Raw genomic sequence first — 27,001 nt, 5'->3', positions numbered from 1 at the left:
ATTCAGCTCATCAAAGCTGTGTTGGCTCTTTGAATTAGTCCCATTCTCCCTTTCCCACAGCCCTGCATTTTTCTTTTCAGGTTTTTATCCAATTCTCCTTTTGTAAGTTGCTAGTCCAGCTGTTTTTCAGGCAGCGCAATCCAAATCGTGACGTATCACTTTGTAATTATGTTTTCCCTCATGTCGCTTTTAGTTCTTTTGCCAATGACCTTAAATCTAAATCCCCTGGTTAAAGTAAAAGTTTATTCATTAGCCACATGTAGGCTTACATTAACCCCGCAATGAAGTTACTGTGAAAATCCCCTAGTCACCGCACTCTGTCGCCTGTTCGGGTACACAGAGAATTTAGCATGGCCAATGCACCTAACCAGCACATCTTTGGACTGTGGGAACACCCGGACCCTCCTCCCAGTCCCCTAAATCCAGTGGGAGATCAGTGGAAACATGGCTTAACCTAATTTTCTGCGGTTTATTTTTGATTCCCCTCCAAAATTACAAAAGGAAGGAAGGATTCCTGTAGACTTTCAGGAATCATTTTTGCTGGTTAAATGATTCCTGGAACACTGTTGTTCTTCCTGCATACACCGTGAACTCACACATGATAGCTCCCTTATGTAGGCATTATTAATTTGAACATCACAAATGGGTCTCTGGATCATCAATGTAGATGGTACATAACACAAAAATAACTACATTATGTATTACATCAAATTTCATGGAATTCTGATTTATACTCTCCCGAGTTCTTTTACAGTGCAGCATTTTTAAAAATTTGCCTAAATAATTTACCAAACTATTTGAATTTCTATATAATTTTATCTACTCTTTACACCTTGGCGGAAGGGGGCTTGAACTGTTCTTTTAATAAAATTGCTTTGAGTTCATGTGACTGTTGCAAGATGACATGAGCCTTGGCAAAGCCATTGGGGTGGAAGTGAGAAGACCGATTAGCACCAGCAGCTCAAAACAGATTGCTAGAGAACTGGCAGTCCGCTTTACACCATGACCACTTCCTTTCCTGAAGTCAATTGACGTCAAAGTCAATCTTTTAATTCACTGGTGTTTATTGCCCAATCTTAACTGCCCTTGAGAAAGTGGCTGTGATCCACTTGCTTGGCAAGTTAATGGCTTGTTCAGCCATTTCAGTTTGCAGTTAAGAATACATTGCTGTAGATTCGGAGACACATGCAGACCAGACCAGGTGAGCATGGCAGATTTCCTTCCCCTAAAGGATGTATCATAGAATCCCTACACTGCAGAAAAGGAGGCCATTCGAACCATCGAGCCTGCACCAACAACAATCCCATCCAGGCCTTACCCTCGTATAAACCCTGCTAGTTACCCTGACATGAAGGGACAAATTAGTATGGCTAAACCAGCTAACCTGCACATCCTTGAGGGAGGAAACCGGAGCACCAGGAGGAAACCCAAGCAGACAAGGGGAAAATGTGCAAGCTCCACACAGTGACCCAAGGCTGGAATTGAACCCACGTTCCTGGTGCTATGAGGCAGCAGTGCTAACCACTGTGCCACCGAATGGAGAGCAAAACATTTTCCAATCCATAGTTTCAAGGTTATTATTTGCACTAGCTTTTACTTCCACATTTTATTTAACCAACTGAATTTAAATTCCCCAGTTGCGGAGGGGGAATGGATTGTTAGCTCAGGTCTCTGGATTACTCGTCAGTAATGTACTAAAACAGGAAGGATGGCATAACGGATATGCCAGATGAAACAGGCTGCTCATTTATCAGCCCATTTTGCACCACTGCCAATGACCAATTTCATCCTTCAAGTCCCCAGTGATCTGGATATGTGCCACATAGCCTCTTTAGACATACCACTAAACTAAAAGCAAAACACTGCCGATGCCAGAAATCTAAAAATACAAACAGAAAATGCTAGAAAAACTCAGCAGATCTGGCAGTTTCCGTTGAGGGTGAAACAGAGTTAATGTTTTGAGTCCAATATGACTAGTCTTCAGAACTGTACATCAGGTTGGGTGCCACCACTGATGGCCAAGTGAACAAACTGGATCATTAAGGGTTCTTTCTTCAAGGCATAGAACCAAGCCGAGCCAGCTATTTGGTCAAAGGATACTTTACTTCATAGAGCAAAAGCTCCTTTTTGTCAGTGTTTAGGTGCTCATGTTTCAACACAGGCTCTCACTGATTTTCAAAGAACAGACCAAATGCCACCAACTACCCACAGCCTGAAGCACTCCTGGTCCAGTTGGAGTCAGACTGAACAAGTTCACTGGTTTGTCAAAGGTACGATTGTGAGAAAGCTGCAGGCCATTGCATCTGCTTTCCATTCCGGATGGAATTTCTCAACTCAGGGGAGCACCTTGTAGTTGCAGCCAGCAAAACTGCCTCATTCTACTGTGGAAATAATTTGGTTTATTTTCTCATAAATCTTCCTTGATCGGCATTCCTCCAGCCTTACATTCCAGTTGGCACTTTCCACTCGTGTCTTCAACTGTCTCCTCCAACATCGCAAATTAGCATAACCCTGGACTCTGGAACTATTTTTCTAAACTCCACTAACTCTCTACATCTCTCTCCACTTTAAAATACATTCAAAACATATTCGAACATGCCCATGGTCATTTCCACCAACCATTGCCTGGTGTCCAGTTTACCCCTTTGTGATGGATGTTTCATCATTTTGCAAACAATGTGAGCGTAAAGCTTTGCTAGTTGCGAAAGACTGTCGCCTTTAAGGTCCCATTCTTAATCTCTGAAACCTGTAGAAACATCCCAGGGAGAATTAAAGCTCAAGATGGTTGCTCCTATCCATTGTCACTGAAGAATATGACTTGGTGACTGGCTAACAGAGAATGGAAAGTGCTACCAGTACAAAGCGTTGCTGTTTAACTTTGGTTCTGTAGATTGGCTCTCCGTATGAGGAAAGGTAGTAATGCTGCTGCGCTGTGTACAGTTCAAATTTATCACTCCTTCAATGACTGACATACAGTACAGTTCCTCAGATTCAGCACTAAAACCATTGTTGTTTGTTGCCCTTGTGAAGGTGGCAGTTGGCCTTCCTAATGCTGCAACAGTCCATTTGTTGGTGCTACCACAATACTGTTGGGTAAGGAGTTCCAAGATTTTGACCCAGGATCCAGCGTTCAATAAATTGGTCCAAAACACACAGGTTAACCATTAGCAAAAGCATACTATAGTGTTAACAATCTTTTTTTTAAAAACAGTTTAAGGACCATCGAGGGTCATTAATTTTAGGGATGAAGGTGAAAGCAACTCAATACAAGTTATAACAAAAATAAAGAGGAGGTTCCTCTGATGGCTAAAAGCAAAATACTGCGGACGCTGGAATCTGAAACAAAAACGGAAAATGCTGGAAAGTCTCAGCAGGTCTGACAGTATCTGTGGAGAAAGAATAGCGAAGGGTCATCCAGACTCGAAACGTTGGCTCTATTCTCACTCCATGGATGCTGTCAGACCTGCTGAGATTTTCCAGCATTTTATGTTTTTGTACCTCTGATGACTCGGTGGGTTACATGTGGTCCAGAGTCATATCGACCAGGTAGGTCACAGCATTGTGGTTTCTGTTGTGATTTTAGCCAGACCGGGAGTAAAGAAAGAACTTGCATTTATAAAGCACCTTTCATAAGCTCAGGAAAACCCAAATAATTTGACATCTAATTACGTAAAAGTAAACAATCAAATTTGTAGTTGAAGCTACAATTGAACTTCTTTGTGCAAGTATTTCTGCTTTCATTTGAAAAAAAAGGTTGCATAATTAAATAAACTGCAGATGATTCTCTGTGATCGCTACAAATTTACTCACATATCTGAGGAAGCCAAAACATTATCCTTGGGATTTGGGGAGCTGAAATTCGGCATGGGAACTGCCTGAGATGATAAAAATCAAAGTGCAACAATGTGCATTTATACAGTAAAGGCAAAATACTGCGGATGCTGGAATCTGAAGCAAAAACAGAAAATGCTGGAAAATCTCACCAGGTCTAACAACACCTGTGGAGAGAGAATAGAGCTAATGTTGAGAGTCAGGATGGCTCTTCAACAATGGTCCAATATTTATTCCTTGGTCAACATCAAAATTAAATCTAATCACCATCACATTGCTCTTTGTGCAAATTGCATTTCCTGTTGCATTTCCTACAGTTTAATAACACCTACACTTCAGAATTATTTGTCCGTCAAACAATTTGGGACATTGAGATTGTGAAAGGTGTTATATAAACACAAGTCATTCTTGCCGACTGTAAAATGGTTCAAATGTATTGAGTGATAGGACTATTTTGCTCTGGGTAGCTAGCTTATGCTCTCTTTCAGAATTGAATACATGGGAGGGGAGGTTTGGGACTTTCTATAGCTGTGTCTCTGAAGGCTTACAAAGAGTCCCCAAGCCTGTGCCAATATTGATTAGTGTCTCCCCCACCTTTTAAAAGTCTTAAGTACTAGAATTTCTCACTTCCTATGGCAATGAGAGCCATCTGTTAATCCTTAAATAGCAGAACCAAATGACAATTCGTGAAAAAATAAATGTGCCAAGCCCCTCTTTAATTCAACAGCTCCTTACCATTTGACAAAGATACTTCATATTCTATATTTCAAATTTATTGAGAATGGATCATTAAGTTCCGATCTTGAACACTGCAAAATGGGTACTGACACTTATTATAATTTTTAAATCTTTCTTAAATTAATTGTGGTGAATTAAGTACCTTCGAAAACTGTTGGAAGGGAAAAGAAAAAAAGCTTTGGGATGTCAGGCTGGGGCCAGTTTCCTTCCCCACCCAGACAGGTGAAGTTAGATTAAACTTTAAACTGGTTACTTAGCTGCTGCCCTTTAAAAAATATCCTTACGTTCAGAAAGCAGTGTGAACAGTTGTTGAAAGTTCTCCAAGAATCATCCTTGCTATTGTTGGACGTTATTATTGTTGACACTGACTGATCAGCAGAAAGTTATCAACTGATGCCATCCACCATGGTCTCCCTCAGGAGGAAAGTAGGCCCCTCAAAATGGCTCCCCCGGAAATGCCTGCAGCTCAAAATGGCTCCCCCGGAGTTATGTGCGTCCCAAAATGGCTCCCCCGGAAAATGTGTGCGTCACAGAATGGCTTCCCCGGCAATGTGTGTGTCACATGAAGGTTCCTTCGGAAATGCGTTCGTCACAAAATGGCTCCCTCGATGGAAGTCTTTCCGGTTGATGGCCGTTTAGAATCTTCGCCCGGTTTAAAAACAGAATGGAGTTCCAACGGCACCAAACCGCTTGTGTCTCTTGTTGTAAAATGTTTGTTGGCCTGGAGGGAGGTGAATGAAGTTAATATACATTGCGTTTGTATATATATATATATATGGGTGTGTGGATGGAGGTTGATGGGGATCCTTCCAGCCCAATGTCTGCATTGTTCACATTACAAAGTGAAGGTGGATGGAGGTGAGCAGCAGAAGAGCCCAGACCAGCTCCACTTGGCCGCCTACAGCCACTGCCAGGCCCAAGGCCTCGGAGGCCGAGCGTGTTGACTCCCTCCACAGCGGCCTCTCATCAGCAACCTGCAAGGAGAGACCAGGAATGAGACCATTTATCCAATATAATCTTATTTATTTATTCATGCCACGAGTAACACTACAATGAAGTTACTGTGAAAATCCCCGAGTCGCCACACTCCGGCACCCGTTCGGGTACACTGAGGGAGAATTGAGCATCGTCAATGCTCCTAACCAACACGTCTTTCGGACTGTGGGCGGAAACCGGAGTACGCAGAGGAAACCCACACAGACACGGGGAGAACGTCACACAGACAGTGACCCAAGCCGGGAATTGAACCCGGGTCCCTGGGCAGCAGTGCTAACCACTATGCCACCCATATCTTCATAACTATCTGCATAACTGAAGCTTCTCATATCAGGAACCATTCTCGGGAATTTTCCTGCATTATTATTATATTATCTTACACTTGCATTCCCTGCAATATATTATAATCTTATCCAATTAGTTCCACTCTCTCCCCTGTTAGTACAGTCCTGCACATACTTCCCTTTGACATTCAAAAAGGGGAGAGGGGGTCAACAAGCAGATAACTATAGGCCGATTAGCCTAACCTCTATTGTTGGAAAAATGTTGGAATCAACTATTAAGGAAGTAATAGCAGCACACTTGGAAAATCACAGCCTAATCAAACAGAGTCAGTATGGCTTCATGAAAGAGAAACTGTGTCCGACTAATTTGTTAAAGTTTTTTTGACAAAGTCTCAATCAGGGTGGATAGAGGGGAACCAGTAGATAGAACCATAGAAAATTACAGCTCAGAAACAGGCCTTTTGGCCCTTCTTGTCTGTGCCGAACCATTTTTTGCCTAGTCCCACTGACCTGCACTTGGACCATATCCCTCCACACCCCTCTCATCCATGAACCCGTCCAAGTTTTTCTTAAATGTTAAAAGTGACCCCACATTTACCACTTTATCCGGCAGCTCATTCCACACTCACACCACTCTCTGCGTGAAGAATGTGTCATATTTGGACTTCCAGAAGGCGTGTGACAAGGAGGTACCTCACAAAAGGTTATGTCATAAGATAAGAGCCCATGATGTTGGAGGTAGCATTTTGGCATGGATAGGGAATTGGCTAATGGGCAGGAAACAGCGAATGGGGATAATGGTTCTTTTTCAAGTTGGCAGCCTGTAACCAGTGGGGTTCCACAGGGATTAGTGCTAACACCGCAACTGTTTGCAATATAAATAACTGGGAGGAAGGAAGTGAATGTACTGTAGCCACAAAAGTAGATGATACAAAAATAGGTAAGTTGTGACAGCAATACAATTTTCAAAGGGATATTGATTGGTTAAGTGTTGCAAAGTTAGTGTTTGTAAAATTGTTAAAAAGGTGGGTTTTTTTCTGTACTTAGCGTTTTAAAAAAAAAGAGATGCAGGTGTACATCTGAAACATTGTATCGGGAGGCCAGGCAGTAGTGTTGTCAAGACAACAGGCTGTTTTTGAATTTTGCCAATCAGTTTAAACTCGGCACCTAGCTGACAGCAGTCTGTTAGATTTAAATTTGATGTTTTCGTAATCTGAGAACCAATCCTATTGTGGGGATGTTGCTATGTCATCAGGGGTATAAGAGACAACTCTCAGCTTAAGAGACAAAGACAGTAACTGCCATCTGCCAGTGTAACAATCACATTAATGTCTTAAAAGAAAGCCTCATCTCGATAGTGAAGATAGCAAAGAAGACAGAAGATTCTGGAAGATAAAACCTGGTTGTATTTTGAGAGTGACTAAAAAAAATCTATTTTTTGTTAATAAGTGGGAATTGTATTCAGCTAAACAGCATTCCATTAGAATAGTGTTTTATTCGGTTTGTTAATAGTTTAGTTAACCTGTTCACTATTAGTTAGTTAAAATAAAGTGTTACTTGTTGATTTTACAAAGAGAGTCTGAGGTAATTATTTTGATTTAACCACTAAAAGTTGCTGAAGAACTGATCGTACTATTTCTCACATACTTTTAACAGATTATAAAGCGAGGTACTCCTCCTTGGAGTGGTTAGGTGTTAGCTGTCGGAGAGGGGATCAACCTCCCCCTTTCTAACACAAGTAAGTGGGCAAAAACTTGGCAAATGGAGCATAATGTGGGAAAATGTGAAGTTGTTCATTTTGGAAAGGAGAATAAAAAGTATTATTTAAATGGAGAAAAACTGCAGAAAGCTGTAACACAAAGCGACTTGGGATACTTGTGCCCAAAAATCGAATGTATTCAAGAGGTGGCTAGACATAGCACTTGGGGCGAATGGAATCAAAGGTTATGGGGAGAAAGCAGGATTAGGCGATTGAGTTGGACGATCAGCCATGATCGTGATGAATGGCGGAGCAGGCTCGAAGGGCCTCCTCCTGCTCCTAACTTCTATGTTTCTATGAAAACATAGGGCAGCACAGTGGTTAGCACTGCTGCCTCATAGCACCAGAGACCCAAGTTCAGTTCCAGCCTTGGGTCACTGTCTGTGTGGAGTTTGCATATTCTCCCCGTGTCTGCGTGGGTTTCCTCCGGGTGCTCCGATTTCCTCCCACAGTCCAAAGATGTGCAGGTTAGGTTGATTGGCCATGCTAAATTCATCCTAGTGTCAGGGGGATTAGCAGGGTAAATATGTGGGATGATGGGAATAGGGCCTGGATGGGATTGTAGTTGGTGCAGACTCGATGGGCTGAATGGCCTCCTTCTGCACTGTAGGGATTCTATGATTCTATTCTAGGATTCTGTGAACCACAGAAAGCGAGTAGTAGCTAATAAGGAAGGCTAATAGAATGTTGTGCCATATTTCAAGGGGGTTGGGTTGTAAGAGTAAGGAGATCTTGCTGCAAGTCCTGGTGAGATGACATCAGGAGTCTGTGAGTACTGTTGGTCCCCTTATTTAAGGAAAGACATTATTCCATTGAAGACAGTTCAAAGAAGGTTCACCAGGCTGATTCCCAGTGTGGAAGGATTGTCTTATGAGGAATTTAGAAGAATAAGAGGCGATCTCATTGAAACAAAGGATTCTTAAGGGGGTGGCACAGTGCTCAGCATGGTTGCCTCACAGCGCCAGGGACCCAGGTTCGAGCAGACCTTGGGTGACTGGGCAAAATTCATACAGACAATCTCTCCGTGTCTGTGTGAGTTTCCTCTAGGTGCTCTAGTTTCCTCTCTCAGTCCAAGGATGTGTAGGTTTGGTGGATTAGCCATTGTAAATGCGCAGGATTACAGGGATAGGGTTGGTGTTTGGGCTAGGTAAGGTGCTCTTTCAGAGGGTTGGTGCAGACTTGATGGGCCGAATGGCCTCCTTCTGCGCTGTAGCGATTCAATGATTCTTAAGGGTCTTGACAGGTTAAATGCTGAGAGGATGTTTCCCCTCATGGGAGATTGTAGGACCAGAGGGCACAGAATAAAGGGGCGCCAATCTAAGACTGACATGAGGAGGAATTTCTTCTTTGAGGGCTGTGAGTCTTTGGAACTCTTTGCCACAGAGAGCTGTCGGGGCAGAGTTCTTGTGTATATTTAAGACAGATAGATTTTTGATCAGTAAGGGAATCGAGGGTTACGGGGAAAGGGCAGGAAAATGGACATGAGGAATTTAGGATCAGCCATGAGTCCATTATTAAAGATGAGATCGCAGAGTACTTGGAAGTGCATGATAAAGTAGGACCAAGTCAGCACGGCTTTGTCAAAGGGACGTCATGTCTGACAAATCTGTTAGAGTTCTTTGAGGAGGTAACAAGGAAGTTAGATAAAGGAGAGCCAGTGGATGTGATTTATTTAGATTTCCGGAAAGCCTTTGACAAGGTGCTGCATAGGAGACTGTTAAGTGCCCGTGGTGTTAAGGGTAAGATCCTGGCAGGATAGAGGACTGGTTGACTGGCAGAAGGCAGAGAGTGGGGATAAAGTGGTCTTTCTCAGGATGGCAGCCGGTGACTAGTGGTGTGCCTCAGGGGTCAGTGCTGGGACCACAACTTTTCATAATATACATTAACGATTTGGAGGAAGGAACTGAAGGCACTGTTGCTAAGTTTGCAGATGATACAACAAAATGTAGACAGACAGGTAGTATTGAGGAAGCAGGGGGGCTGCAGAAGGACTTGGACAGGTTAGGAGAGTGGGCAAAGAAGTGGCAGATGGAATACAATGTGGAAAAGTGTGAGATTATGCGCTTTGGAAGGAGGAATGGAGGCATAGACTATTTTCTAAATGGGAAAATGCTTAGGAAATCAGAAACACAAAGGGACTTGGGAGTCATAGTTCAAGATTCTCTTAAGGTTAACGTGTAGGTTTAGTGGGCAGTTAGGAAGGCAAATGCAATGTTAGTATTCGAATTGAGAGGGCTCGAATACAAGAGCAGGGATGTACTTCTGAGGCTGTATAAGGCTCTGGTCAGACCCTATTTGGAGTATTGTGAGCAGTTTTGGGCCCCATATCTAAGGAAGGATGTGCTGGCCTTGGAAAGGGTCCAGAGGAGATTCACAAGAATGATCCTTGGAATGAAGAGCTTATCGTGTGAGGAAGGGTTAAGGGCTCTGGGTCTGTACTCGTTGGAGTTTAGAAGGATGAGGGGGGATTTTATTGAAACTTACAGGATACTGCGACGCCTGGATAGAGTGGACGTGGAAAAGATGTTTCCACTAGTAGGAAAAACTAAAACCAGAGGGCACAACCTCAGGCTAAAGGGACGATCCTTTAAAACAGAGATGAGGAGGAATTTCTTCAGCCAGAGAGTGGTGAATCTGTGGAACTCTTTGCCGCAGAAGGCTATGAAGGCCAGGTCATTGAGTGCCTTTAAGACAGGTAAGTTCTTGATTGATAAGGGGATCAGGGGTTATGGGGAAAAGGCAGGAAAATGGGGATGAGAAAAAAAGAATCAGCCATGATTGAATGGCAGAGCAGACTTGATGGGCTGAGTGGCCTAATTCTGCTCCTATGTCTTATGGTTTTATTGAATGGTGGAGCAGGCTTGAGGGGCTAAATGGCCTATTCCTGTTGCTATTTCTTGTGACCTTGTGATCAGGGTGACCAACTCTGGGGGTGGGGGGATAATAATTAAGGGACAGTTCTGTGGAAGGGTCATTTTGGACTTGAAACTTCCAGCATTCGCAGTATTTTGCTTTTATTTAGTTAGCGGCACTTTTGGCTTGGGGGAATTGTACAAGTTGGCAGGGGCACCTGTGAGAGTGGGCGGGCAGGAAACGGGAAGGAATGGTTGGGCGTTTGGGAGGGGTGGGGTGCGGTGAGGTGCTGGTGAACTTGAGTGTGTGAACGAGCAGCCAGGAGTGGTGCCAATGTGCATGCACAAAATGTAAAGGTCCAAAATACAGGATGCCTCAATTACAGGATAATCGCGTAAAATTCTGAATTGTTTGTTACCCTGTTGCCAGTATAGACCCGATTCCCTTTTGAAAGTTGGCAATGCATGTCTGTCTCTTTAGATCATTTATCTACAGTATTTGTCTCACTGTATTTGTCACCCAACGAGTCTGCACTGACAAGTGAGAAACACCTGACCTCCAACCTAATCCCATTTACCAGCACTTGGCCCTTGAATGTTATGACATGCCAAGTTGCCATCCAGATACTTTTTAAAGGATGTGAGGCAACTCCCCTCTACCACCCTCCCAGGCAGCGCATTCTAGGCCGTCACCAATGGGTAAAAATGTTTTTCCTCATATCTAAACCTCCTGCCCCTCACCTCAGACCTATAAGAACATAAGAAATAGGAGCAGGAGTAGGCCATCTAGCCCCTCGAGCCTGTCCCGCCATTCAATAAGATCATGGCTGATCTGAAGTGGATCAGTTCCACTTACCCGCCTGATCCCTATAACCCCTAATTCCCTTCCCGATCAGGAATCCATCCATCCGTGATTTAAACATATTCAACGAGGTAGCCTCCACCACTTCAGTGGGCAGAGAATTCCAGAGATTCATCACCCTCTGAGAGAAGAAGTTCCTCCTCAACTCTGTCCTAAACTGACCCCCCTTTATTTTGAGGCTGTGCCCTCTAGTTCTAGTTTCCTTTCTAAGTGGAAAGAATCTCTCCATCTCTACCCTATCCAGCCCCTTCATTATCTTATAGGTCTCTGTAAGATCCCCCCTCAGCCTTCTAAATTCCAATGAATACAAACCCAATCTGCTCAGTCTCTCCTCATAATCAACACCCCTCATCTCTGGTATCAACCTGGTGAACCTTCTCTGCACTCCCTCCAAGGCCAATATATCCTTTCGCAAATAAGGGGACCAATACTGCACACAGTATTCCAGCTGCGGCTTCACCAATGCCTTGTACAGATGCAGCAAGACATCTCTGCTTTTATATTCTATCACCATTGCGATATAGGCCAACATCCCATTTGGCTTCTTGATCACCTGTTGCACCTGCAGACTGGGTTTTTGTCCCCTCTTGACCTATCCTTCAACTAAGGGGAACAGCTGCCCCCTATTCACTCTGTGCATGTCCCTAATAATTTTGTGCACCTTGATCACGTCACCCTTCAGTCTTTTCTGCTCCAACAAGAACAACCCAAGCCTCTCCGACCTCTCTTCATAACTTAAGTGTTCCATCGCAGGCAGAATCCTGGTGAATCTCCTCTGCGTCCCCTCCAGTGCAATCACATCCTTCCGATAATGTGGCGACCAGAACTGCACACAGTGCCCCAGCTGTGGCCTCACCAAAGTTCTATACAACTCCAACATGACTTCCCTGCTTTTCTATTCTATGCTTCAAGTGTATGTATTAAATCTGTTTTCTGGATGCATTTTTCAATTTTCTTGTGAAATTGTCATCAGGCTCGTCTGATTCCCACCTCAGACTGTGAAATTCATACCAGCTGATCCGATGATTTGACGTTGTGTGGAAAAATAGAGGTATACAAGATTATGAAGGGTATAGATAGGGTGAACAGTGGGAAGCTTTTTCCCAGGTCGGAGGTGACGATCACGAGGGGTCACGGGCTCAAGCTGAGAGGGGCGAAGTATAACTCAGACATCAGAGGGACGTTTTTTACACAGAGGGTGGTGGGGGCCTGGAATGCGCTGCCAAGTAGGGTGGTGGAGGCAGGCACGCTGACATCGTTTAAGACTTACCTGGATAGTCACATGAACAGCCTGGGAATGGAGGGATACAGACGATTGGTCTAGTTGGACCAAGGAGCGACACAGGCTTGGAGGGCCGAAGGGCCTGTTTCCTGTGCTGTACTGTTCTTTGGTGCTGAATTTTTAAAGATTTTATCTGGGTTTTTGCTGTTGTCTTTACTCAGCTCCTGACTATTAAATAAATTGAACCCTTTCTCTCCCTGTCGCTGATTTTGTAGCTGACCCTTTCCTCCTCACTAGTGTCTTTCAGAAAGCTACATTTCTACTGTAATTCTGTTTGAATTTCTCAAATGCCACTGAGAGATTACCAGCTTCCCAGTTCATCATGGACTCTGGCTGTTTGTTTGTTGCTGCTGCAAACATCTCATTTTCACGCGATTCACTAAGTTTTTCTCTCTGGCACTAATTCTGGTTGATTTTTCAACTTAATCCGGCATTGATTTCATAGAAACATAGAAAAACTACAGCATAAACAGGCCCTTCGGCCCCACAAGTTGTGCCGAACATATCCCTACCTTCTAGGCCTACCTATAACCCTCCATTCTATTATGCTCCATGTACTCATCCAGGAGTCTCTTAAAAGACCCTATTGAGTTTGCCTCCACCACCACTGATGGCAGCCGATTCCACTCGCCCACCACCCTCTGTGTGAAAAACTTACCCCTAACATCTCCCCTGTACCTACCCCCCCAGCACCTTAAACCTGTGTCCTCTCGTAGCAGACATTTCCACCCTGGGAAAAAGCCTCTGAGAGTCCACCCGATCTATGCTTCTCAACATCTTATATACCTCTATTAGGTCTCCTCTCATCCTACGTCTCTCCAAGGAGAAAAGACCGAGCTCCCTCAGCCTATCCTCATAAGGCCTGCCACTCAATCCAGGCAACATCCTTGTAAATCTCCTCTGCACCCTTTCAATCTTTTCCACATCCTTCCTGTAATGAGGCGACCAGAACTGAGCACAGTACTCCAAGTGGGGTCTGACGAGGGTCTTATATAGCTGCATCATTATCCCCAGACTCCTAAACTCAATCCCTCGATTGATAAAGGCCAGCACAATAGAAACATAGAAAAACTACATTTCATTTAAGATGTTTGGATTTCTAGTCACAGATAACCGCTGCCACCATGGGTTCCCATGAGTAATAAATAATCACACCTTAGGCTCAAAATGCTGGAGTTGTGCTCCATATGGCTGGTAGACTGATAATGTTACTTTTTTTTATTCATTCATGGGACATGGGCGTCGCTGGGTGGCCAGCATTTATTGCCCACCCCTAGTTGCCCTTGTTCAGAGAGCAGTTGCGAGTCAACCACTTGTCACATGATTGCAGTGCAGCAGTGAAAGTGACACCCTAGGATTCACATAACAATTAGTTCCTGGCTCTTTACGAATAATAACACTCACTAACTATCTATATTATCTAATGTACAAACCTTCTCAAAAATGTCACATGTTGCCTGATCTGGAGGGTTTTAGGCATGAGGAGAGGTTGGATAAACTCGGATTGTTTTCACTGGAAAGACGGAGGCTGAGGGGAGACTTGATAGAAGTCTATAAAATTATAAGAGGCATAGACAGGGTGGATAGTCAGAGGCTTTTTCCAAGGGTGGAAGAGTCGGCTACAAGAGAGCACAGGTTTAAGGTGAGAGGTGGTAAGTTTAGGGCAGACGTATGGAGAAAGTTGTTCACACAGAGGGTGGTGGGTGCTGGAATGCACTGCCAGTGGAGATTTGATTTATTATTGTCACATGTATTAGTATACCGTGAGAAGCATTGTTTCTTGCGCACTATGGTGTTCCACAGGGATCTGTGCTAGGACCCCAACTATTCACATTATATATTAATGATTTGGAAGAGGGAACTGAATGTATTATCTCCAAATTCACAGATGATACAAAGTTGGGTGGGAGGGTGAGCTGTGAGGAGGATGCAGAGATGCTTCAGTGTGATTTGGACAGGCTGTGTGTGTGGACATCTTCATGGCAGATACAGGATAATATGGATAAATGTGAGGTGACCCACTTTGGTAGCGATATTAGGAAGACAGATTATTTCTTGAATGGGTGTAAATTGGGAGAGGTGGATACTCAACATGACCTTGGAGTCCTCGTACAGCAGGCAGCAAAGAAGGCAAATGGTATGTTGGCCTTCATAGCGAGAGGATTTGAATATAGGGATAGGGATGTTTTGCTACAATTGTATAGGGCGTTGGTAAGACTACATCTGGAGTATTGTGTGCAGTTTTGGTGTCCTTATCTGAGGAAGCATATCCTTGCTACAGAGGGAGTATAGCGAAGGTTTATCAAACTGATTCCTGGGATGGCAGGTCTGTCATATGAGGAGAGATGATGTGGAGATGCCGGCATTGGACTGGGGTAGGCACAGTAAGAAGTCTCACAACACGAGGTTCAGGTGATGAAGGTGCAGTGCTCCGAAAGCTTGTGCTACCAAATAAATCTGTTGGACTTTAACCTGGTGTTGTGAGACGTCTTAATACGAGGAGAGACTAAATCGGTTAGGATTATATTCATTAGAGTTTATAAGAGTGAGAGGGGATCTCATAGAAACTTATAAAATTGTAACAGGGTTAGACAGGGTAGATTCAGAAAGAATGTTCCCAATTGTGGAGGAGTCCAGAACGAGGGGTCATAGTTTGAGGATAAGGGATAAACCTTTCAGAACTGGAAAGGAATATTTTCTTCACCAAGAGAGTGGTGAATGTGTGGAGTTCACTACCACAGAATGTAGTTGAGACCAAAATGTTGTCTGATTTCAAGAAGAAATTAGAAATAACTCTTGGGGCTAAAAGGATCATGGGATATGGGAGAAAGGGGGGATCAGGATATTGAATTTTATGATCAGCCATGATCAAGATGAATGGCAGAGCAGGCTCGAATTTCCTACTCCTGTTTCTGTGTTTTTATACAAACAAAGCATATCGTTCATAGAGAAGGAAATCAGAGAGTGCAGAATGTAATGTTACAGTGATAGCGAGGGTGTAGAGAAGGATCAACTTAATATAAGGTAGGTCCATTCAAAAGTCTGATGGCAGCAGGGAAGAAGCTGTTCTTGAGTTGATTGGGATGTGACCTCAGATTTTTGTATAATAGTGTATTGTTAGAGAGTTGTTACAGTTTTAGAAGCATACAACGAGAGTAAAGATAGAATAAGAGGGTGTGCTGGGCACAGCTCGCAAGAAGCAGCCACTTTGCGGTGCCACCTTCCCGGCTATGTGGTGGAAACAGGCACATTAGCAACATTCATCTTGATCGACGCATGAAAGGGAGGCGAACAGAGGGATAGAAATCACGTATTGGCACAGGCTTGGTGGGCCGAAGGGCCTGCTCCAGTGCTGTATTCTTTATTCCATGGAAACGTTACTATATGGAGGCAAAAATTAGAATATGAAGCTGAGAGGAGATTTAAAAGAAGGCTGATAGGAGATTTGATAGAGGTATTCAAAATCATGAGGGGTCCAGACAGATTAGATAGGGAGAAAGTGTTCCCACTCGTGAAAGAATGAAGAATGACAGAGCACAGATTTAAAGTAATTGGTAAAAGAAGCAAAAGTGACATGCGGAAGTACATCGTCACACAAGGTCTGGAATATATTGCCTGAGAGTGTGGTAGAGGTAGGTTCAATTGAATAATTTAAATTAAACTGTTACCTGAAAATGAACAATGTACAAGGCTTATGGGGAGAAGGTGGAGGTGAATTGCATTTGGAGCGCTTGTGCAGACAAGTGGCTGAATGGCCTACGCTACAAGAATACTGATAAACAAGACAAGGAAAGTGTGCCAATAAATTAAAATCAACAGAAATATGGGGTGGAATTTTCCCGTCCTGCCCACCATGGGAATCGTAGCGGGCGGGACACGGACCATATAAAGGTCTGTTGAATTTGGGTCGAATTTTCCAGTTTTGGGGCGAGTGCGGCCAGCAAATCCGCCCATTGTTTCTGAGATGTCTGATGGGGATTTGTGTGGCAACATGCACAACTAAGGAGGACATTTTGAAGAAAGCAGGCAAGGTTTTTTTGCATATGATCACCAAGAGACAGCTACAACTCTTGGACATGTACCCAGGAGCGATAAAGTAGAATATCTGATAATGACTGGCAAAACAGAGCAGGAGAGACACAGAGGAGGAAATACACTAACAATTTAAGAAGAACAGGTACAAAACCAAGATGTAGGCTGCTATCACGGACAGTGAAAGTTGGAGAGCCATGATCACCGACACTGTAAAGTATGGCACTGAAGAAGACTTATCAATCTAACCAGCCATCATTTGCCTTGTTATCCAACCACATATCTATCTACCAATAAATTTTTCTACCTCTGTTTGTCTATTAATCTCTCATTGAGTCTAACATAACACATAAATAAATCAGGGAATCGCTATCTGTCCATTTATCTATTTACTCCTATCTTGCACAACTTATCTATAATTCGATCGATCATGGAACGAAAGTACAAAAAAGGCTATTTGGCCTATCGTGCCTGTGCAGACCCTTTGAAAGTTTTTTTTTAATACATATCTTCACACCCATTCTTTTTTAACCCTTGGGGGAATAGTGGTGGAAGGATTTCCGAGCTGATTATCAGCCCGTTGAACCGTTCCTTCCCTGGCTAACAGGTCCTGGTGTTGGACTCGAACCCAAAGTTTCCAGTCCAGCGGTAGGGGTGCTACCACTGTGCCACAAGGCCTCCTCTGAAAGTGTGCCAATTAATCTCACCAGGCAATGCTAGACTATTTATCCAGAAACTCAGCTAATGTTCTGGGGACCTGGGTTCAAATTCCATCAGGGCAGATGGTGGAATTTGAATTCAATATAAAATACCTGGAATTAAGAATCTACTGATGATCATGAAACCATTATCGATAGTCAGAAAAACCATTCCCCTGGCCAGGCCTACACGTGACTCCAGAGACACAGTAATCATAGAAAGAAATCATAGAAAACCTACAGTACAGAAAGAGGCCATTCGGCCCATCGAGTCTGCACCGACCACAATCCCACCCAGGCCCTACCCCCATATCCCTATATATTTACCCACTAATCCCTCTAACCTACACATCTCAGGACACTAAGGGCAATTTTTAGCAAGGCCAATCAACCTAACCCGCACATCTTTGGACTGTGGGAGGAAACCGGAGCACCCGGAGGAAACCCACGCAGACACGAGGAGAATGTGCAAACTCCACGCAGACAGTGACCCAAGCCGGGAATCGAACCCGGGTCCCTGGGTAATGTGGTTGATTCTCCACTGGTCACCAAAGGCAACCAAGGATGGTCAATAAATGCTGGCTAGCCAGTGACGCCCATATCCCACGAGAACTCCTCTTTCCCATACCCAAGCAAGATTTCCTCTTCAACTAAATCAATTAACTGAACTCCCTCATCCCTGTATGAAGACAATGTGTGAACTACACATTTATGTTTACTGCAAGGATACTCTGGAATTCAGCACAGAAGTGGAACCCAGAGGACATAAATGGAATGGGAGGGAACCAACAATAGGAAAAGTATTACATGTGATAATGGAAAGGAGGACAATTTACATCAAAGCCATCCCAAGAGGCAGGTACATAACATAGCAATGTAGGAACACCAGCGCAGATGAGAAGATGGTGCACCAGACTCTTGTATACTACAAACAATAGAGGTCCCAGCACTGATCTCTGCTGGCTCATTCCCTAATACCAAGACTAGTACGCCCCCTCCCTGTTTGGATTGTCAACATACTGTATCAAAAGGCCCTCCTGGACACATCTAACAAATTGCTCTCCACACGAGCCCCTAGCTGTAAGGGAGTCCCAGTCAATATGGGGGAAGTTAAGCTAAAACAGTTTCTATGGAATGCCCAAGTTACCCGTTAGAAAACTCTGGTCTCCACAAAATGGTTATCACACCTTCTGCAGCATCTGTTGTATGAAATCACATGTGGTTCCCATCTATTCTTGCACATTTTTAGCGCAAGGATGCCCAGCTAACCTGTATAACCTTCTCAAATGGAGATCAAGATACTGGTAAAGGGACACAAGTGCTTTCCTCCATCCCTTGATTTCCTTCCTCTCCTGAAGGTGCAGCTGCAGGAAGCTCCAGTACCAGCACAATTGGATGTCTTCATAGAAGAGCCCAGATAGTGAATGTTGAGAAAGGTTTTGAACCTGAAGATGACCATCACAGCTAAATCAATCATTCTCTCTATCTGACAATCACAGTCCGCCCCCTCCCCCCCCCCCCCCCCCCCCCCCCCTAAATAGTGAAGTTAAGCACTGACTAATCAGAGGTACTGGAGGAAGATTTTAGTAGGACAGAATTGAATAAGTGGAGAAAAACCACATTCTGGAAATCTGACATAGAAATAGAACTAGTTTGTGATACTCTGATCATATCAATTTCATGAGCGACCTTATCTGTTATGCTTCGTAAATAGTTAGCGCTGTCTGATTAAGTTAAATGATTACCCCCAATTCAAAAGTGGGTGAGCTTGCAGCATGGGTTGGTACCTGGGATTTCAATGTTGTGGCCATCTCGGAGACATGGATAGAGCAGGGACAGGAATGGTTGTTGCAGGTTCCGGGGTTTAGATGTTTCAGTAAGTGCAGGGAAGGTGGTAAAAGAGGGGGAGGTGTGGCATTGTTAGTCAAGGACAGTATTACGGTGGCAGAAAGGACATTTGATGAGGACTCGTCTACTGAGGTAGTTTGGGCTGAGGTTAGAAACAGGAAAGGAGAGGTCACCCTGTTGGGAGTTTTTTATAGACCTCCGAAAAGTTCCAGAGATGTAGAGGAAAAGATTGCGAAGATGATTCTGGATAGGAGCGAAAGTAACAGGGTAGTTGTACTGGGGGACTTTAACTTTACAAATATTGACTGGAAAAGCTATAGTTCGAGTACTTTAGAGGGGTCGGTTTTTGTCCAATGTGTGCAGGAAGGCTTCCTGACGCAGTATGTAGATAGACCAACAAGAGGCGAGGCCACATTGGATTTGGTACTGGGTAATGAACCAGGCCAGGTGTTAGATTTGGAGGTAGGTGAGCACTTTGGTGACAGTGACCACAATTCGATTACGTTTACTTTAGCAATGGAAAAGGATAGGTATATACCAAAGGGCAAGAGTTATAGCTGGGGGAAAGGAAATTATGATGCGATTAGGCGAGATTTAGCTGGCATAGGTTGGGGAAGGAAACTGCAGGGGATGGGCACAATTGAAATGTGGAACTTGTTCAAGGAACAGCTACTACACATCCTTGATAAATATGTACCTGTCAGGCAGGGAGGAAGCAGTCGTGTGAGGGAACCGTGGTTTACTAAGGAGGTTGAATCTCTTGTGAAGAGGAAGAAGGAGATTTATGTTAAGATGAGACGTGAAGGCTCAGTTAGGGCGCTTGAGAGTTACAAGTTAGCCAGGAAGGACCTAAAGAAAGAGTTAAGAAGAGCCAGGAGGGGACATGAGAAGTCTTTGGCAGGTAGGATCAAGGAAAACCCTAAAGCTTCCTATAGGTATGTCAGGAGTAAAAGAATGACTAGGGTAAGATTAGGGCCAGTCAAGGACAGGAGTGGGAAGTTGTGCGTGGCGTCTGAAGAGATAGGAGAGGCACTAAATGAATATTTTTCGTCGGTATTCACACTGGAGAGGGACAGTGTTGTTGAGGGGAGTACTGAGATGCAGGCTGTTGGACTGGATGGTATTGATGTTCATAAGGAGGAGGTGTTAGCAATTCTGGAAAGGGGAAAAATAGATAAGTCCCCTGGGCCAGATGGGATTTATCCTAGGATTCTCTGGGAGGCTAGAGAGGAGATTGCAGAGCCTTTGGCTTTGATCTTTGTGTCGTCATTGTCTACAGGAGCAGTGCCAGAAGACTGGCGGATAGCAAATGTTGTCCCCTTGTTCAAGAAGGGGAGTAGGGACAACCCTGGTAATTATAGACCGGTGAGCCTTACTTCTGTTGTGAGCAAAGTATTGGAAAGGATTATAAGAGATAGGATTTATAATCACCTAGAAAGGAATAATTTGATTAGGGATAGTCAGCACGGTTTTGTGAAGGGTAGGTCGTGCCTCACAAACCTTATTGAGTTCTTTGAGAAGGTGACCAAAGAGGTGGATGAGGGTAAAGCGGTTGATGTGGTGTATATGGATTTCAGCAAAGCGTTTGATAAGGTTCCCCATGGTAAGCCTTTGCAGAAAATACGGACACATGGCATTGAGGGTGATTTAGTAGTTTGGATCAGGAATTGGCTAGCTGTAAGAAAACAAAGGGTGGTGGTTGATGGGAAATATTCATCCTGGAGTTCAGTTACTAGTGGTGTACCGCAAGGATCTGTTTTGGGGCCACTGCTGTTTGTCATTTTTATTAATGACTTGGATGAGGGCGTGGAAGGATGGATTAGTAAATTTGCGGATGACACTAAAGTCGGTGGAGTTGTAGACAGTGCGGAGGGAAGTGGCAGGTTACAGAGGGACATAGATAAGCTGCAGAGCTGGGCTGAGAGGTGGCAAATGGAGTTTAATGCGGAAAAGTGTGAGGTGATTCACTTTGGAAGGAGTAACAGGAATACAGAGTACTGGGCTAATGGTAAGATACTTGGTAGTGTGGATGAACAGAGGGATCTGGGTGTCCATGTGCATAGATCCCTGAAAGTTGGCACCCAGGTTGATCGGGTTGTTAAGAAGGCGTACGGTGTGTTAGCTTTTATTGGTAGAGGGATTGAGTTTCGGAGCCAGGAGGTCATGCTGCAACTGTACAAAACTCTGGTGCGGCCGCATTTGGAGTATTGCGTACAGTTCTGGTCGCCGTATTATAGGAAAGATGTGGAAGTGTTGGAAAGGGTGCAGAGGAGATTTACCAGGATGTTGCCTGGTATGGTGGGAAAATCGTATGAGGAAAGGCTGAGGGGCTTGAGGTTGTTTTCGTTAGAGAGAAGAAGGTTAAGAGGTGACTTAATAGAGGCATACAAGATGATCAGAGGATTAGATAGGGTGGATAGTGAGAGCCTTTTTCCTCGGATGGTGTTGGCTAGCACGATGGGACATAGCTTTAAATTGAGGGGTGAGAGATATAGGACAGATGTTAGAGGTAGGTTCTTTACTCAGAGAGTAGTAAGGGCGTGGAATGCCCTGCCTGCAGCAGTGGTGGACTCGTCAACGTTGAGAGCGTTCAAGTGGTTATTGGATAAACATATGGATGATATTGGAATAGTGTAGATTAGAGGGGCTTTAGATTGGTACCACTGGTCGGCGCAACATCGAGGGCCGAAGGGCCTGTACTGCGTTGTAATGTTCTATGTTCTAAAAGTGGACAATTTAAGCGGTGGTAACTATATGTATGCTCTTGGGAATTTTAAAATGCACCAAATTGCACAATTTGTCCAAATATAAATGAAACTTTTCAAGCTAGCTAATTTGTAGTATTTTATAGGCAGTGCCCAAAGTACTGAGTTTAAAGTAGTTTATCCTACTCTGAACTTTCAAACTCATTGTCACTACGCTTCATGAGATCTTCTTTGACTTGATTGATAAACCATTTACCTTAGTGTTTTCCACTTGACTATATTCTGTGGCCTCAATTTATTTCTTACAGATAAGCGTAGACAGGCTGTGACTGCGGTGTATTAGTGACATAATCAGAGTCTGCCTATGTTGCTCCACTTCCAATTGACTTTAATAGAATGTGGATGAGTCCCATTTTAAAGACAGTTTTTCCTGGATACCTAATATTTTCACTTAGTGCTTTAGTTCTATTATTGACACCCTGAAGGGCCAGATTCCTCTTTTACTCTGTGATCTCATTCTGCATGGTCAAGTTAAACCATCCTGTCTTCTATATTTATTTTTAGTGCCCTTTTGAATTAGTGGCATTTAATGTACCATTATAGTAGAGTATGAGGTACTTCCTTGAATGCAGTTCCTAATACCCTATTCCTTTGCTAAACACAGGATACAAGATACTAGCTAAAACTCATTCCCTCCGTTTGGAGCCCATTTTGTCAACTATTGTCTCTCCTGATCAATCTGGCTTTAATAAGAGTCAACAGTCATTCTCTAAAACAATGGCCTTAGGGGAGGCGATGTCCTAGTGGTAGTATTGCTAGACTATTAATCCAGAGACTCAGGTTCGAATCCTCCAGGGCAGATGGTGGAATTTGAATTCAATAAAAAATATCTGGAATTAAGAATCTACTGATGATCATGAAACCATTGTTGATCATTGGAAAAACCCATCTGGTTCCCCTTTAGGGAAGGAAATCTGCCGTCCTGACCTGGTCTGGCATACGTGTGACCCCAGAGCCACAGCAATGTGGTTGACTCCCAACTGCCCTCTGAAATGGCCTAGAAACCCACTCAGTTTAAGAGCAACTAGGGATGGGCAATAAATGCTGGCCCAACCAACAATACCCATGTCCCATGAATGAATAAACTATTTAATATTATTCACCCCAAGTCTTCTTCTCCACTTCCAGAAGTTATACTTTCCTTAGATGCTGAAAAAGCTGACCATGTATTCAAAGTTTTAGAAAAAATTGGTTTTGGTCCAGTTTTTATCGCTTATAGATTAAAATTTTCTATTCATCACTTGTAGGCTTCAATCTATATGAATCTTTCATACTCTGTTTATTTTCTCCTCCACAGAGGCACCAGGCGAGGTTGTCTTTTATCCCCATTTCTTTTTGATATTGCTATTGAACCATCTGTTGTGTCCCTTTGATCTAATAAGGGTGTCATTGGAATTAACAGGGGTGGGTTATGTTATAAGGTCGCTCTTTATGCCAGTGATCTAACCCTTTTGCATCAATATCCAATGTTCTTGACACTCTGCTCCAGTTTGGTAAGTTTTCAGGCTACAAACTAAATCTTGAAAAAAGAAAGTTTGCTTTTTCTGATTAGTCTTTTTCCATTGGTCTCATTTTTTGACTTATTCCCCTTTAATTTGGCTTCTGATAATTTTACTCACTTGGGAATATCTGTTACATGATTTCAACAATCTTTGAATCTTTTTAAGTATAACTTCAGACTTAGTTAGAACACACAAAACAAAATTTTGCCCGTTAGTCAGCACTGTCCCTAAGTTTATTTATTAGTCACAAATAGGCTTACATTCACACTGCAATGAAGTTACTGTGAAAATCCCCTAGTTGCCACACTCTGGTGCCTGTTGGGGTACACTGAGGGAGAATTTAGCATAGCCAATGCACCTAACCAGCACGTCTTTTGGACTGCGGGAGGAAACTGGAGCATCCAGAGGAAACCCACGCAGACATGGGAGAACATGCAAACTCCTCACAGACAGTGACCCGAGGCTGGGAATCAATCCCGGGTCCCTGGCACTGTGAGGCAGCAGTGCTAACCACTGGGACACCATGCCGCCGCCCCCTATTGTTTGCTGGTCGTACCAATTATGTTAAAATAATGATTTTGCCTAAACCTTTATATTTATTTCAGGCTATTCCTATTTTTATTAAAAAACTATTTTCTAAAACTTCTTTCTACTTTTATTTAGAATATAAAAGTACTCGAATTTGTAAAATCTTTTAGACCAATACTTGAAGGAGACCTTGCTTTGCCAATTTGTTTGCATTTGTCTGCCAATATTCATAAGCGTATCCCTTGGGTTCACTTATCTTCAGGCGCTGACAGCCCTGTTTGGGTAAATATGGAGCATTACTTTTGTCTCCCATCTCTCCTAGGGGTCATAGTTTGAGGATAAGGGGTAAACCTTTTAGAACTGAGGTGAGGAGAAATTTCTTCACCCACAGTGAATGCGTGGAATTCACTGCCACACAAAGCAGTTGAAGCCTAAACATTGTGTGATTTCAAGAAGAAATTAGATATAGCTCTTGGGGCTAAAGGGATCAAGGGATATGGGTTGAAGGGGGGATCAGGATATTGAATTCAATGATCGATTATGATCCAAATGAATGGCGGAGCAGGCTTGAAGGGCTGAATAGGCTACTCCTTCTGATTTCTATGTTTCTATGTTTCCTTATTATGTTCACAGTTACTGGCCTTCATGAATCACTATAAACAAAATAGCATTGTGTTGAGCTCCCTTTAAATATGCACCCAATTCAGAAACCACTTTGGATTTTAGTCTGCTCTTCCCCTCTCTTTCTATCCATTCGAATCAATTTCTCTCACCTTCTCTAATTGATTCAGTCTTCTGTCTCTGGTCCATACTTGGTTTGAAATCTTTTAAAGACTTTTCCTCTGAGGGCATAGAACAAAGAACAGCACAGCACAGGAAACAGGCCCTTCGGTCCTCCAAGCCTGTGCCGCACCTTGGTCCAACTAGACCATTCGTTTGTATCCCTCCATTCCCGGACTGCTCTTGTGACTATCCAGGTAAGTCTTAAACGATGCCAGCGTGTCTGCCTCCACCACCCTACTTGGCAGCGCATTCCAGGCCCCCACCACTCTCTGTGTAAAAAACGTCCCTCTGATATCTGAGTTATACCTCGCCCCTCTCACCTTGAGCCCGTGACCCCTCGTGATCGTCACCTCCGACCTGGGAAAAAGCTTCCCACTGTTCACCCTATCTATACCCTTCATAATTTTGTACACCTCTATTAGGTCTCCCCTCATTCTCCGTCTTTCCAGGGAGAACAAGCCCAGTTTAACCAATCTCTCCTCATAGCTAAGACCCTCCATACCAGGCAACATCCTGGTAAACCTTCTCTGCACTCTCTCTAACGCCTCCACGTCCTTCTGGTAGTGCGGCGACCAGAACTGGACGCAGTACTCCAAATGTGGCCTAACCAGCGTTCTATACAGCTGCAACATCAGACTCCAGCTTTTATACTCTATACCCTGTCCTATAAAGGCAAGCATACCATATGCCTTCTTCACCACCTTCTCCACCTGTGCTGCCAGCTTCAAGGATTTGTGGACTTGCACACCTAGGTCCCTCTGTGTTTCTATACTCTTGATGGCTCTGCCATTTATTGTATAACTCCCCCCTACATTAATTCTTCCAAAATGCATCACTTCGCATTTATCTGGATTAAATTCCATCTGCCATTTCTCCACCCAATGTTCCAGCCTATCTATATCCTGCTGTATTGTCCGACAATGTTCATCGCTATCCGCAAGTCCAGCCATCTTCGTGTCGTCCGCAAACTTGCTGATAACACCAGTTACACCTTCTTCCAAATCGTTTATATATATCACAAATAGCAGAGGTCCCAGTACAGAGCCCTGCGGAACACCACTCGTCACAGACCTCCAGCCAGAAAAAGACCCTTTGACTGCTACCCTCTGTCTCCTGTGGCCAAGCCAGTTTTCTACCCATCTAGCCACCTCTCCTTGTATCCCATGAGCCTTAACCTTCTTAACCAACCTGCCATGAGGGACTTTGTCAAATGCCTTACTGAAATCCATATAGAAGACATCCACGGCCCTTCCTTCGTCAACCGCTTTTGTCACTTCCTCAAAAAACTCCACCAAATGTGTAAGGCACGACCTCCCTCTTACAAAACCATGCTGTCTGTCACTAATGAGATTGTTCCGTTCTAAATGCGCATACATTCTGTCTCTAAGAATCCTCTCCAACAACTTCCCTACCACGGACGTCAAGCTCACTGGCCTATAATTACCCGGGTTATCCCTGCTACCCTTCTTAAATAACGGTACCACATTCGCTATCCTCCAATCCTCAGGGACCTCACCTGTGTCCAATGAAGAGACAAAGATTTCTGTCAGAGGCCCAGCAATTACATCTCTTGTCTCCCTAAGCAGTCTAGGATAGATGCCATCAGGCCCTGCGGATTTGTCAGTTTTAATGTTCCCTAAAAAACCTAACACTTCCTCCCTTGTAATAGAGAGTTTCTCTAACGGATCAACACCTCCCTCTGAGACACTCCCAGTCAACAAGTCCCTCTCCTTTGTGAATACCGATGCAAAGTATTCATTTAGGATCTCCCCTATTCCCTTGGGTTCTAAGCATAATTCCCCTCCTTTGTCCCTGAGAGGTCCGACGTTTTCCCTGACAACTCTTTTGTTCCTAACATATGAATAAAATGCCTTAAGATTCTCCTTAATCCTGTCTGCCAAGAACATTTTGTGACCTCTTTTTGCCCTTCTAACTCCCCGTTTGAGTTCTTTCCTATTCTCTCTGTATGCCTCCAGAGCTGCATCTGTTTTCAGTTGCCTGGACCTAACGTACGCCTCTCTTTTCTTTTTGATCAGATCCTCAATTTCCCTGGTTATCCACGGCTCTCGAATCCTACCTTTCCTATCCTTCCTTTTTACAGGCACATGCCTGTCCTGCAGCCTTATCAACTGTTCCTTAAAAGACTCCCACATGCCAGACGTGGACTTACCCCCGAACAGCTTCTCCCAATCAACGGCCACCAATTCCTGCCTAATCCGGCTATAGTTAGCCTTCCCCCAA

At 43.8% G+C, this 27,001-nt stretch overlaps 1 protein-coding gene across 1 annotated transcript in view; it reads right to left on the bottom strand.

The window, feature by feature from the left end:
* Nucleotides 1-5,399: 5,399 nt before the first annotated feature.
* gfra4a (GDNF family receptor alpha 4a) overlaps nt 5,400-27,001 on the bottom strand; it is a gene marked incomplete at its 5' end in the record, with an annotated part of 117,919 nt that continues 96,317 nt past the window's right edge. Inside the window, one exon of the mRNA XM_078230560.1 lies at nt 5,400-5,543. Coding sequence (XP_078086686.1) covers nt 5,400-5,543 — 144 coding nt within the window. The remainder of the gene's footprint in view (nt 5,544-27,001) is intronic.

This window comes from Mustelus asterias, chromosome 1 (genome assembly GCF_964213995.1).
Source record: "Mustelus asterias chromosome 1, sMusAst1.hap1.1, whole genome shotgun sequence".
NCBI classification, from domain to species: Eukaryota; Metazoa; Chordata; class Chondrichthyes; order Carcharhiniformes; family Triakidae; genus Mustelus; species Mustelus asterias.
This window is presented reverse-complemented; position numbering and strand designations above follow the sequence as displayed.